Below are 14,626 nucleotides of genomic sequence, written 5' to 3'. Positions count from 1 at the left end.
CACCCACCAGCTGGGCACAGGTGGCTTGACTTGTCTCTCACTGAGGATTCCTATCTTCTGACCATATTAAATGCTAGAGTTGAAACAAACAGCTCAGGAAAGAGGGAGATAACGTGCAGTCCTGAGCACAACCCAAAAAGGGAAGAAGCAGATGAAGACTTCTTTTTTGAAGGTCATAAATAATGAGATCAGCTACTCTGGCCTCCTGAATAATTCAAGCCAAAGCTGTGTGAAGTTATGCTTACAGTGATGCTGATCACTTGCACCTTTTTCCTTAGATGTACCAAAGAACAGAGAACCCATTAATGCCTTCAACAGATTTTTCCAATAGTTAAGTCATTCTCACTTAAACTTTCTTACTTCTCCTTTGAGCTTGCCTAAGATATTTCACCTACAGTTTCTATCAAACTATTTTAAACTGAAGATACTAAATACCTGGAGGAATATCTTCATCGTTTTCTTTCCCAGAGCAAATCCTCCTGCACAGCTCCAATAGGCACACAGTCCGAATGCAGTGCTTTATTGCACACAGATAGGACCTTATATTGTCTGTAGCTTTCAGCTCCCAAAGATATGTATTTGGCAATACAGACTTCCACAGTAGACTGAATAAATGTTAAGTACAGAGGCAGGATGGTAATTAAGTCTTGTTTTAAGTGTACTTAATTATATGCAGGAAAACCTTCCTGTGCAAGAAAATGGACCATATGGTATTTATATGTGAAAGCATGCGTCTATACAATTATGTTTATAAGAAAGAAGTGGAGCAACACTTGTCTTTAAGTTCATCATCCATAAAATCAGATGCTCACACAAACTGGAGGCACAAAAACTGCCAAACTTCTACACAGGCATCAGTGTGCATGCACACACAAAGTACATCCAGCCACCACCATGCACTTCCAGTTCACTACATCACACCAACTCCTACTAAAAAAGCCCACTCACGCCATATACAAGAGCTTTGGTCCTCTCACACACGCGTGCACACACACAATAGTGTAGCCTGGTTAGCAAGGGAAAAGATGGGTATTAAAAAAGCAACAATGGAGATGACGTTCGTTCACCCATGGCAGAAGGACCCGAGTCCAAGTGCTAGCAAGGAACATTCTTATTCTATATACAGGAGAAGAGAGAGAGAGTCCCTTGTCATTGGAAATTCTCCATTCATCAGTGAACTCAAATGACAAGCTGGTATCAGGATCCGGAGGAGTCTATGAACAACTGGAAGAATCAGAGGGGGGGGGATCAGAGAATGAGCATCACTTCACAGCTTCTGGAATTACATTCTCAACTCCAGATCAGGGCAGTCTGTAGCATGCGATCCAACTTACCATCTCCTTCTAAAGCAAGGGATTGCTTGGTTAAGTATGAAATGCTTTCTTCCCTCTGCTCCAGTGCTGTTCCCTACCTTCCCCCAAAACCCTTCTACCTCAAGCAAAAGGCAGAAAAGCCATTAAGATAGGCTATGACAGATTTCTTCAAAAAAGGCCAATTCATTTCAGCCCATTTGGGGAATCCTATCATGATGATCAGGTATATAGAATATTTTTCATGAGTGAAGAAATGAAACTGAATGAAAGAAGAAAGATGTAGACAGAAAGAAGCATAAGTATACTAAAAACAAAACCACAAAGTAACAATATATGGAAAAGCAGGGTCACAAGAAGCAAGAGCCAAAATACCCAGCAGAAGCATGCTGACATCCATAGGTGCCACCAGCAGGACTGCAGTCCCTGGGGCAACACTGAGGCATGTGTGGACAAGTTACTCTGTGAGCTGCATCAAGGTGCATAGGGAGGACTGGGGCAGAAGCACCAAGAAAGTAAAACCATTTGCACACACCAGAGTCAGAAACTGGTCTATAATCTCTTTGGACTCATTCATCTCTGGGCTGGATACAGCCTGGCAGAGAACACTTCCCTACAGGGGAATAGGGAGTGCCAAGTATGAGCTGGGGCACTATCGCAGGAGGAAGACTGAACTGCCTCTGCCATATACCATCACCACGCATTGACCGGCTGGGTGTTTCCACAGAAAATGGCAAAGCTTCAGACATGTGCCACCAGCACCCACTGGAGAAGAGGTATTTTCCACAAGGGAAGTGTTCTTTCTGGCATGTCATTGCCGAGTTTCTGGTTACATTCGTTCTTTACTCTGCAATTACCTTCTCTTTCTCACAGGGAGACCAAGTACCCAACATAAAAGCATTCCCAGTTCCAGACTGCTTCCTAAGTCCTGTTCAGGAACATGTGTTTAGTTGTGCAGGGGATAATCCCTTATTACTATGTTGAAGTGTGTTTGAAGTGACTGAACAGGAAAGGAATTAAGTTTCCTAATGGGAAAGCAAAGCTGTGTGATTTGAACCCTCTAGACTGGAAAAAACATTCAAGTTGATTACAGAAGCAACAAAAATGCCTAAAAAATCCACTTCCCTGCCAGTGATATTGCACTATTCTCCTAGCCAAAAAGCATCTGAACAGCTTAGATGAAGGTCTCTCCAGCTCACCTTGAAGATCTCTGGGCCAGGAGAAAAGGGGTAACCTCAGACTTTGGGGAGCCCTACACAGAGGGGAACTGCCTTGAAAGGTGTACTGTCACTCCAGTCCTGTGATTTTTCTGGTGACCACCTCCTACTTGTGAGCAGAGGCATTAGTATGAGGGCTTTATTAAAGCAGTCAGGTACAAGGTACTTCCCCCAACCTCTGCAGAGTTTTGTGCAGAGAAGAGGCTGCCCCTCTGTTCCCGAGAGTTGCCTTGGCATTGCCTCATCTGCACAATGAAATACCAGTGGACAACAATGCTCCTGCCTATGGACCCAGTTCAAATAGTCAGAGACTGTACCCACACCACGCACTCCATTCTCCTTCTATGGCCTAGGCAGGCTAAGTACTGTCAGGGCTGCTACCCAAAAATTGGACATATCCCACCTGCGTGGAGCAGCATTTCGGGACTTACCTGGGAACACCAGGAGGAGCACGATTAGGCCGAGAAGGAACCTGAGGTGGGGGCCCAAAGGGATCAGGAGAGGCACCTGGCCTGGAGGGCACAGGGGGGGCACCACCCAGCGTGGACCCACCAGCAGGAGGTGGTCCAGGAGCTGGGCCTCGAGACCCAGGTCTGGCGGGTGGAACAGCGGGAGCTCTCCTCTGTGGTGTGGGGCTGGACGTAGGAGACCTGGCAAACAAACAGACAAATTCAACTGCAACAGGCCTGGGATCCCTCTGTCACCATCACGTCCCCATATGCTGCCTTCAGTGTTCCTTCTTTAGCTTCATGTCACTTCACGCACCACCCTTTGGCTTTCAAGGGCCAGGCCAGGCTTCAGGTTGCCTTCAAAGCTACTTCAGGCCCCATCTAACCTAAGGGTTTAGAAGCCTCCACATCCTCTATAAAGATGTAGCAGCCTCCTAGCTTTCAAGGCCTAGGAGCCTCCCAACACAAGTACCCAGAACTCTTCATCCACAGGGAGAAGAGGGGAAGAGGAGGACTCCCTGTCTCAGTAGGAGGCCCCAGCTAGCCACTGAAGAGGCATCAGGCAGGTCTGTGGGGCTCTCCCCCTGAGCCTCTGGTACCTGCGTCCAGATGGTATGCTCTGCACCTGCAGCCAAGAGTCGTCCACCGGTGGGGGCATAGGGGTGCTGATAGTGCTGGTGTTGATGTCCCCGATGATGTTGAGGGCCTCTTTCAGGGCATGGTACATGCGCAGCATTTCGTCACGTCGCTGGGCCTGCTCTGCTGATTCCTCCATCAGCGTATTTTGGTCACCACAGGAGTACAGGTTTGCCAGCAACTCTGAATGGATAAAGTCCTTGGTCTGTAAAGAAGCACAGAGTGAATCAATTTCCACTGTCTTCCCCAAAACACTCCATTCTGTCCCCACCTCTTCCTCCTTCCAAGCTGCCTTCAGTTTTTCTTCATTCTTTCTCTCCCTATTTTTCCCCTTCTCTACATCTCCCCACCTCCTTCAACCACAGTGTGATAAGTACATTGTTTATCATGAGGTGCATGATTGTCTTCGGCATGAGGTCTCTGATGGTTTTGTTGACAATTGCCATGTAGGAATCCACCAGGTTCCTGATAGTTTCCACTTGTCTCTCCAGCTGAGGGTCCATGGAGTGCATGAAACTGTCTGATCCATTCTCCTCCGCTTCACTGGCCTGCAGAGAAAAGGAGAAACAGATTGGTTCTTCAAGTGTAACACAAAATTAGCTTTGCATGAGCGCGCTAAAAAAAGAAAAGGGAACATGCAGGAAGCACATGCAATAAAACTTATTTAAACTTACATTTTGAGCTGTGATTGTCAATACACAGCTCAGCTTGTACAGACTTCTTCAGTTCAGATCTGAGGAGCTTTAACAATAAAGCTGCTCTCTTAGTAGGAAGTTATTACACAAAGGTGAAAGGTAACAGGGACTCCTGACCAATGTTCACAGGTTATAGCTCTAGTGAATACTCAAAGCTGTATTTTTACTTTTAATGCTTATAGCTTCCTGAAAGGTTCTTCATCTGAGCCGGGTTTTCCATGCCCAGATTCAGGTTAGACCTGAGAATCACTCACCATAAATTAAGCCTCACAGGCTCTCCACCACACTGCATCTTTGCCCTCATTATACAACTGAGAAAACAGATACAGAGAGGTGAAAACTGCTCACCTCAGTCAGACCGCAAGTAGAGGGAGTAACCTAGAAAACCTTCCTGATCATTCTAACTGCAAATCCTGCACCGTAAGTCATAATTATCTTTTCTTTCACACCAAGCAAATGCATCTCTTCCTGTCTGCCTGAAATGCACTGTTTAGCTTTCTGTAAGGTAAAACCTGGACTGTGCTGTTTGACAGCAAACAGTCACCAAGGCTCACCCATTTGGGATCAATTTCAAAGCAGCAAAGCATGAAAGACTGCTGTCTTTCTCAATGCTTATTTAAAAAAAGACAACTTGATTTTATAAAGAAAAACCTTTCTTTTAAACTGTCTCAATCTGAAGGATTTGCAGCAGTGTAGGCAATTCCTTATCCTTTGTTTTGGGGAACAAAATATATCAGAAAGGGCAAATTCTTTTGTTCATTTGAGCGTTTCCTGGGAAGATCTTACATAACGAAGGAATGCAAGGTCTCAGTGAGAAACAAAGTAAAGGAAGCGGATGTCAAACAGGACAACTTAAAAAATACAAGGGTCAAAAAACTCAAAAATAAGTTTGCACCAAAATTCAGAAGCCATACAAAAAGGGAGAAATAAAAAGAAAAAAGGAAAACTCAAACCAAGAACAGAAACAAACAGCAGCAATCCAGCAGAAGGCATAAAGAGGGAGAAGAAGCAAATGCCTCTCAGGAAACTGTGACAAAAGGAAAAAACAAGAGAGAACTATCCAGTGAGAGCCCCAGGGGGCAACACAGGCAGAGAGGGTCAGACTTACTTTGTCCTTGTCCTGGCAGGCCAGTTTGAGCATATGTGGAAAAAATTAAAACAAAAAGGGACAAAAAATAAAAGACGACTTTTAGTTGGTCTCAGAATTTGGAGAAGATTCCATAATAGCACTGAACAAGCAAAAGACCAATCCCACTAAAAATACATAAATACCTGGATTACCCTGGAAGAGGAACAAGTGAATTGTTTAGTTAAACTGAAAATCAAAATGGGACACTCTGCAAAGGAAATCATATTGTCAGCAACAAAGGGCAATTTATTTACCTACAACGGCTATTTGTTATTCATTACATAGGGTTTTGAGACAGTCAACCTAGGGATCAGTGTTCCTATGTCAAACCACTTCATTTGCACACCAATAGGTGGCACATGTCCTTTATGAGTATGTGTTTAAGAAGCCCAGTCTGGTTCAAAGCCAATTTGAAGTCATGTCACTGTTAAGGTCCAGTCCCTAATCCTTTTTTTTTTAATATCCCATCAGTTTGTCAGGAAATGCTTTAAGGCAAAAACCCACAATCTTCAAGTGTAACAGGAAAGATGAATGCAAGAAATCTATTAGAAGCAACAAATACAAACAGATAAGCAATTATCACTTTTCTAATGGGAAGGTTTTTTATAGCAGCTTCCTCTCACAGAAGAACAGGAAGGCTTTGAACAGGAACATATACTACAATTCTCTAGAACATACTTTTAAAGCATAGCATAATGCTGACAGCAAGTGTTGTGGGACAAGGCTAAAGGAAAAGATAAGAGAGGTCTTGCTAAAGTAGCATATTAAGGTATCTACCAAGCAAAAGGAAAAATTCAAAGAACATCCCTTCCTAATTGGGTGGGGGAAGGAATGGGATAACTACTAATAAGTCAGGAAGCTCCTAACAAGGTTGTACAGTAAGTGTTACTGAAGAGGAATAGTGCCTTCGCTCAGCAGACACATACCACTTAGTAGTCAAGTAGTTAAGTGTCCTCCTTATATTGGGAATTTAATGCCCCCAAAGCAAGAGAGCTAGAAGGGTTTATCAAGGCAGTCTCAGCCTACTTTATCTCCCCTTTGAAGCTGCCAGTTACTTTATCCCAAGCTTCCTTAAAGGAAGCACCAGGACATACCATAAACTTAGATTTTTGTTCCAAAATATTCTCAGCTCAGGAAAGAGACAAAACCTTCATGGACTTATTTTTAACACAAGAGGATGCAGCTAGCCTTCTTAAGATATATGCTGTGCTCATTCCCATCCCATTATTATGGCTGTAACTTACCCCAACACGCTCTGGGTAGACTCCTGCACGAAGGAAGGAAGCCTTCCAGCTATCCACCTCCTCCTGGGTCTCACAGGCCAGCTCCAGCTGCCGGTAGTCCTTGTAAACATTCCTGAGAGGAAGACAAACATTTTATTCTTCTCTATTGCAAATCAGAGATTTGCCCATATTTGACAAAGATGTCAATGACTAAGGAATCTTCCCATCATTTTAAGGCAGAGACCCTTAGTCCCTTGCTAGTATCTTCACGATGTCCCTGCAGAAGGGAGAGAAAATGAAATTTTTTTTATGAGCAAGTTTGATTGCCTCCAAATCAGTTGTGTGTTTCAACAGGGCCTGAAAGAGATTACCTTTTCAATTCTACTCACTGCTGGACTTCTCCAGCCAACCTGGGTCCCCTATCTCCTATGACTTTCCCTAGTCACTCACTAAAAACATGGATTGTAAATATATACTCCAGCCGCAGCCACACCCAGGTAACCACACGAAATAGCTAAAGGCTAAGGTCACACTGCAGATCATGCACTGGTGAAGAAAGTGGTACACATCTGTAAGGTCAGAAGGAAAGACGACAGACTTCTTTTTAAGAGTCCCCCATCTCCTCCAAAAATAGCTATTCTTAAAGGATAACTATTCAGGAAAGATGTGCATATCCCAACACGCTCATCTCTACTCCCTCCTACCTAATATTATATAAAACCTGTCCCTAGCTTCAACAGCTTGGCGTGTTGAGATGCGAGCATACCTCTGTTCAGTGTTGAAGAGAGCAAAGATGTGTTTGCTGGACATGAACCCCTTCTCAACATCTCGCAGTTTCAGGTTGTCCACTGGTAACATATACTTCTTCTCCTTCTCCTGAAAAGGGGATCAGTAACAAGTCACTCACTGCTCCAACAAAGCCTCTACTCTGCCAGCACGGAGGAGTCAGTCAGCTATACAGCCCCCACATCACCAGGGAGGCATTCTCAACCCAGGTCCTCTGGTCCCTTAAATCTGTGAGAAAAGGGGTCCTCTAGAAACAGGAGTTTGTCCTTCCTGAGTGCTTTTGTCATGTGGCCCAGCAACCCTGTCCCATTAACTCCTCCAGGACCAGGCAGCAGCATGGCACTGTCCCAACTCCCCAGGCTGTGATCAACATCAAGGTCGTCACTCTTCCCAGCAAGGGGTCAGTCAGCACCAAGACCCTCACCAGCCTCTTGACACTCAGAGCGGGTCTGCCTGGGAAAGGCTCCTCATACCTGTGTTTTCAGGACAGCATTAACGGGGGGAAATGATGCTGCTGGTCAGAGAGGGGACACAGCAGCCTTCTCAGTTCCACTGTCACCACCTCAGTGTTTTAATCACTAGAAGCCTATATCCAGGTTCAAGAGAAGCCAGGCACATGATAGAGAAGCTGGTTTGACACAGAAGTTACAGACTGTATCAGCTTAAATTCACCTCTTCAGAAAACCAGTTTCTCACTTCATCCTATCATTGTCCTACACTCTTTTGGGTACTGTGAGCCCTTTTAAAGTATTAAGCAATAATAAATATGCATCAGAAGATCAAAGAGCAGATCTGGCTACAATAATATAGGTTACTGTAAGGTCACCTGAAGGCCTCCTGTGTTGAAAAAAAATTCAAATAACTATGCTCATTAATTAAAATCTCATGCTCTGAACGTTTAGAAGCTCAAGCAATATGGGCACTTTATGCTTGGTGAATGTTAAAAACAAGAGTCTGAAATTCCAGTGACCAGACTCAGAGAGCTTTAAGGCACCCGTTTTTCAGACTAACTGCAACCACAACCCTTCAGTCTGGTTCCTAGGAGACATCTCCAGCTAAACACAGAACAAGGCACCCAAAACCCAAACTCAACATCTTTGACACCAGGTATCATCTTTTAAAAAACCAAACTTGATCTTAGTTTCTGAATGTAAGCGTAAAGACTAAGTCAGAAATCAATCTCCCTGCTTAGTCTCAAATCTGCATGTACAGCAAATCAACAGAAGAGTTTGGTTTAAGGTCCCCATGTGGAACATCCTGTTCCAGCTGGGTATTATACCCCAACATAACAAGAGAGGGAGCCATCACACTGGTCTCCAAAAGGCAGAATGCAAGTTATCCGAGATGGAAATGGAAAGAGAGCATACTTTTGTGTGCAAGTATGTATGTGTGACTTTCCCCTTGTGAGCATCTTGTGTGTTAGTAGACCTTTCTTGGCTGGAAACAACAAAACATGATTGCTGTCAGGGGAAACAAGAATGGAAAACAAGTTTGACAAAGCTGCTGAGCTCAAACACCTAGAGGATGGCAAGTCCAGCCTAACGTCCTCCTAAGTTTCAGTTAAATTGACTTGACTTTGCTAAGGATACCAGACACTACAGAGTTCAGACATGCCCCGAAGATCAAACTATACCAGTCCATTACAAAATTTATGCAACAAGAATATCCCAGAAGGCAGCATCTAGAAAACAGAAGAGATCACTTGCATAGCTGCCAAACTCTCCATTTTCTCCCACCAAAGATGCCAGGCTATGAAAGCAGGAGAGCTCTTTCAAGCAAGTTCCCCTGGATTTTTTAATATTGTTCATCAGTCTAGATTAGACGGTGGGCAAGCATTTTTGTGATGGGACATCTGTCAGCTAGGTACCGGTCTCAGAGCCACACAGACCACTTCAGGTTCTGTAAGCCACGCACAGTCTCCAGCTTTCTCTTACTTTTGGTTATTACTACGCTGGATTAGGTTGAACTAGTGACCTAGAAGTGAAGCACACCAACTGCTAAGTCCCTAGGCAAGACAGACCATCCCCAGTGCAGTCTCACTTGATTGGAATTCCCTGCATCCATCCCACAGTCTCTGGGCTAGTCAAAAAAGTAATTTATGTTAAAGCTGTCTGAGAAAAATAATTCTGCATTAGAACCACATCATTCCATAGAAATTTAGCAATGGAGTCATTCTTCAGGAAAAAAGTCAAAAGGTAAGGGAATCCCGTGTCCCAGATATGGAAGTACATGCTCTTTGCCAGAGTTTCAACTTTCACCCCTTCCAAGCTCTTGCATAAATGCTGCCACGTGATCAAGACAACACTATCTCTGCATGCTGATCTTTCCATACACCAGAGGAAAGATGCGTATATCTGTCTGCCAGCATAAAATATCAGTCCTCCGACTCTGAGGTAGCAAGAGCAATCAAATGGAGGACACTGGCACAAGGCAAGAAACCCCCAACCCACACATGCTGCAGGGCAATGCACACTGCAACGAGGCCCTGCCACTCTCCATCTCCCCCACACCTCCCCCTCCCAGTCCCCCACTTCAGGCTTTCCAGCTTCTCAGTTTTCAACCCAGCCTGTTTTATATCAACACTCTGACTTCATTTCCTGAATGTAGAGACAGGAAAGTGTGGAACTCACTGCCAAGGGCTGAGCCTCTCAAAACTTTGGCTGAGCCCTCTGCCCATATGTTAGCAATCTGGCAGTATGTGCTATGGCTGAATAGCATCCTGGCCAAGAGTGGGGGGGGGGGGGGGGGGGGGGGGCGCGAAGAGAAGGAAGAGCCAGCACACATCGAAATGGGAAAGTAGTTTGTGAAATACTACATTCAAAGCCCTCAGTCTGATCCCAAGAGGCTTATGTAGCTCATAAGATATCTCCCCTTGTCTATACGAAGGGGAAGGAAAAAAAAAATCAGGCAAAACTCTCCCTCAGCAGCAGAGTATGGTATGTAAAATGTGCACATTGGCTGCAAGTTAATCTGTAGAGCCATGAGGCCAAGGAGAGGTAGTGAAGTGGCAGAAGCACCCAGACTGGCCATACAAAACAGAACATGGATGCTCAGTGTTGGCTAGGGAATGTCGTAGGCACAGGGCTACCCCTAATCAGGGCTGCTGCTCCCAACAGCAGTCACGCTGCATGCATAGAGAACTGCACAAAGAGATGACTGCAAGCTGCTAGCACAGGCAGGGTAAGTGCCAGAGGATTATTCCCCCACCCCCAACATAGTGCAGATACAGCCATATGGCTCTGTACTTTGCATCTACCAAAGAAAGAAAATACACACGGCCAGGAAGGAGACCAGGATCCATTAGCATTCCAATTGTGGGGTGTGAAGCACAACAGCTGCAGGAAAAAAGGGATGCTGCAGTTGCAGCCTTATGTTGCTACGTCCTTATTGTGGCTACACACCTCTACTGTGGCTAAATTCTAGAGATTAGTTTTGGACAGGGACAGTGGTTTGCACTATCATCTGAATTATTTGTTGCTATCCTGTAGGTAATAACCTACAAGAAGTTCACAAATTCAGCAGGCAGCAAGCCAGCCTGACTCAAAGTATTTCCTCCATTCAACTGGACTGCCTCGACAGCAAGTTAAATTTTCCTACTCTTGGATACATGTGAAGTGAAGCTGACAGATGCATGTGTGGGCTCCCCTAAGGTAGGAAATTGGCAATCACAGTGCAAGAAAGTAATTGGCAGAATTATTAGGTCTCAGTTTGCATTTGCAGCACAAATAAACTAATTAAAGGCTTCCCTGTAGCTGTTATGACAAACACATCCTTTTGCACAGAGACAAGGGTCTGTGGATATGGAAGGAAGAGCATTGCCATTGTTTTAATTGGTGGCCCTGTGAAATTGGGAGAAATTCATCTTGCTTAAATCTCTTAATCTCCTTTCCTTCTTGTAAGACAAAGCACTATAGGTAAACAAACCTGCCCCAGAGATGACTGGAGTTTCAGTCAAATTGTTTGTGTTAGACACATGCATAGCATTTTGGGAACTCCTGTAATAAAACTCCACTCAAATGGAAAAACATTAACATAATAATTGATAATAAACACACTGCATGAATACATGCACACTACAAGATTATTAGGAAGAAGTCTCTGAAAAACAGTCTGGAGTATTTGAAAGCAAGTTAGCTGAGCATTTTAAGTTGAACCACCCCCCCAGCAAGACACTACCAACCGTTTTCTGCTTCTTATCTTTGCAAAGAAAATGCACATTAGAAGAGCTGAATTTCTGAGCTGTGATTCTTCCAGGAAGCCCTGGTCATCCCACAACATGCATGCATCTCAAGACCATCTTTCCAAAACACAGCTCACCTGTGTCACTTAACTTCTACCCTCAGAGCATGATTTACTGGACACTGCAATCACTGCTCCAAGCTGCAAAGCAGCTGTAATGGCTTGTTTACATCAGAAAGCTGCATTGGTTTAACTTAACACATCCTAAGATTTTAAGCTGATTTAGTTCAAAAGCTCTGTAGACACTAGGCCTGAACTCATGATTAATCACTCATGTTGGCTTAGTAAGCACAGCAATGGTAATCAACTCACCTGCGCAAAAGCAAAGATTTTTACATCAGCTGAAATAATGTGCAGATTCAAACATGTAGCTAAGTGCAACCCTAGGAAACCATCAGAGGGTGTATGAGAAAGCACAAGCAGAAACTGAGTAGCTTAAGGGAGGCTACAGTGCCCAAAACTCCACTGTCGTGACCTCTCTAAGGTCACAGCAATGCTCACCAGCCTTTGCAAAGGACAAGCACGCATTTCTTCCTACACCTGTCCCAGTGCCAGGACAGGGATGAATCGTCCCTGAGTATTTGACTTGCCTTGATGAGGAAAAGCGCAACACACATGCAAAGTGTTGCACACCTCTGGGAAAAGGAGAGGGTTGGTTACCCTTCCCCAGTGCATGGTTAGAGCCAAAGTGGGAGTTCCGGGTGTTCATATTTTTGGCCACAAATCTTAACCATCCACCAGCATGCACACAAGAGAAGGGGATCCTGGAAGGGAGACACGCAGCATACATAAAGCCCCCTTTATCCCTGCAGCACCAGAGAGAGAGAGGGAGCAAACCGCACTGGCTAGGGCTAACATCTGGAATAGTTACATGGGAGCCAAGCGCCACATGTAAAAGCGACAGCATTCCTCAAGTTTCCATGCGGGGTAGGGAACCTTCCTTTCCCCCGCGCAACCCCATCCGTCAGCCGGCTCACTTCCTGCCAACCTCCGGCCTTCCCAGCAGCCAGCAAGCTCCTCCCTCGAGTCTAGTTAGCTTTCCACTGCCACGTCAATTGAGGCAGAAGGACAGAAGGAAAGCAAGAAGGGAGGGAGCAAAAAACCAGAAGAGGGAGGGAGGCTCAGCAATGCCAGACACAGTGGGGGGAAAAAAAGAGGGGATGTAGATTACTCCTGCAGTAGCCGGAGGTGAGCTTTAAAGGCAACTGGCCAAGGTGGGTCAAAAGACCCTTCTGAGGACTTGGAAGCAAAGGCTGGTCCTGTTTGAGCTTTTTGCTCTGGACCCCAGGCAAAGGGCTGATCTACAGGACAGAATTGGACAGAAGGAGATGAGGGTGCATGGGGCCTGGAAATCCTCCCACACAGCTTCACAGGGAAGAAAAGGAGTTGAATGAAGCAACAAGTTCTGCACACCTGGGTGACAGCCAAAACTTCACAGCATTTCCTCCCCAAACAGCAGTAACCGATTTTTTTTTTTTCCCTCTCTCTTTCTAAAAAGGTGCAGCATATCGCAGGTGGAAACCAGGTACCAGCCTGACACCAGCACTGGAAGAGGAAGGAGCTTGGAAGTTTGCTCCAAATTGGAAACATGCAGAGAGCAACAATCCTTCTTCCCAGCTGCCAGAGGAGGATGTTTCTTCAATCAGGACTTGGGACTTTCTTTCACCCCATCTCTGCCCCTAAAACCCCATCCCTAAAGCAGGGAGGGGAAAGGACTAATGAGCTGCTGATAGCCGGAGAGCAGATCGCAGAGGCTCCACTCCGTCTGCCCAGTGTTCAGACTACCTGTTCAGGACTACGAGATTGTACAGTAGTCTGCACATTGGTTAGGCTGTGCTGGGATACACCACACTGCCAGTGCTGCACGGGGACGGCAACACCTGCACGGCAGAGGGACATGCTTGAAGAGGGTGGGCTGTGGGGATAGCTGCATGCAAAGTTCACTCATTCCTCAGCCTGGGAGGATATAACCCTTTGGAGCCATGCTTCATGATCACTTTTACCTGCCTGTTCACCAGCCTACTCACAACCCTCTTATTCCTCCTCCATCTCTCTCATCCCCTTCTTAGACATCGTTTCTTCCAGTTTCATGCACTTGTCCCAGGGGTAGCTGTGTTCAGGACGGCTTGTGTTTCACATGCTAAACTTTGCCATAAAATGCAGAGAGATAGACACACGGGCCTGGCAGAGTTACAACTGCACTGTGCTTTGCTACCTGAGAAGGCAGGATCAAGTAGAGAAAGGTGACTGGAGAAAGGGGATTTCACATCGTAAAGAATGCTGGTCATAAATAAAGAAAAATCCACAAAGAATCGAAAGTTGGAGGTTTGGATACTCTGCAAGTTGTGTTTGCTTTGATGTTTGTCTGGAAGAGAAAGAAGAGAAACAGTGAGTGAAAGCGTAAGCAAGGACTGATTAAGACTGAGTAAGATATTATCCATGAGAAAACATGTATTTGTGAAAAAAGATGAGTGAATGAATGAAAGAGCTCCACAGAGGATGTAAAGAGAAGGAACATGTTCCAGAGAGCACCTGAGAGCAGTGTGAAAGCAGAAGAGGAAGAACCTCAGAGCAGACTTGCTCCTGTGGTCTAAAGACAAGCTGGTACAAGAACCTGGCTGCAGCCAGACCTGTCACAGCAAGTTTCTGATGACTCGTGGGCATCAGAGCAAAGAAAAGATTTCTACCAGCTCATCTGTTCCTCAAAGACACAGACTCTTGGGGGAGGTAGGAAGGGGGAGAAGAGGGGGGAGTGCATGTGTGTAGTGGGGGAACAATCAATGTATTTATTTTTAAACTAGAATTGGGTACAAGACATTGACAGGTACAGAATAAGCAGCTATCTAATGACTGTCAATAAGGTCAAGTCTTCCCCAGGACAGCAGAGAGTACCTTTGTACTTCGAGCAAGAGAGAAGGCATGAAGACAGAAAAAGCTCAAGC

At 45.2% G+C, this 14,626-nt stretch overlaps 1 protein-coding gene across 1 annotated transcript in view; it reads right to left on the bottom strand.

Annotated features, from left to right (window-relative positions):
* The window catches only part of DNM1 (dynamin 1), a 44,424-nt gene that overhangs the window by 6,248 nt on the left and 23,550 nt on the right, over nucleotides 1–14,626 (bottom strand). Inside the window, 6 exon segments of the mRNA XM_009322201.1 lie at nucleotides 2,959–3,177; nucleotides 3,576–3,817; nucleotides 3,990–4,160; nucleotides 5,416–5,427; nucleotides 6,681–6,792; nucleotides 7,426–7,535. Of these exon segments, the coding sequence (XP_009320476.1) occupies nucleotides 2,959–3,177; nucleotides 3,576–3,817; nucleotides 3,990–4,160; nucleotides 5,416–5,427; nucleotides 6,681–6,792; nucleotides 7,426–7,535 (866 nt within the window).

Source organism: Pygoscelis adeliae, unplaced genomic scaffold (genome assembly GCF_000699105.1).
Source record: "Pygoscelis adeliae isolate BGI_AS28 unplaced genomic scaffold, ASM69910v1 Scaffold114, whole genome shotgun sequence".
NCBI lineage: Eukaryota > Metazoa > Chordata > Aves > Sphenisciformes > Spheniscidae > Pygoscelis > Pygoscelis adeliae.
The sequence above is the reverse complement of the archived record's forward strand: the minus strand, read 5'-3'. Positions and strand labels throughout refer to the sequence as shown.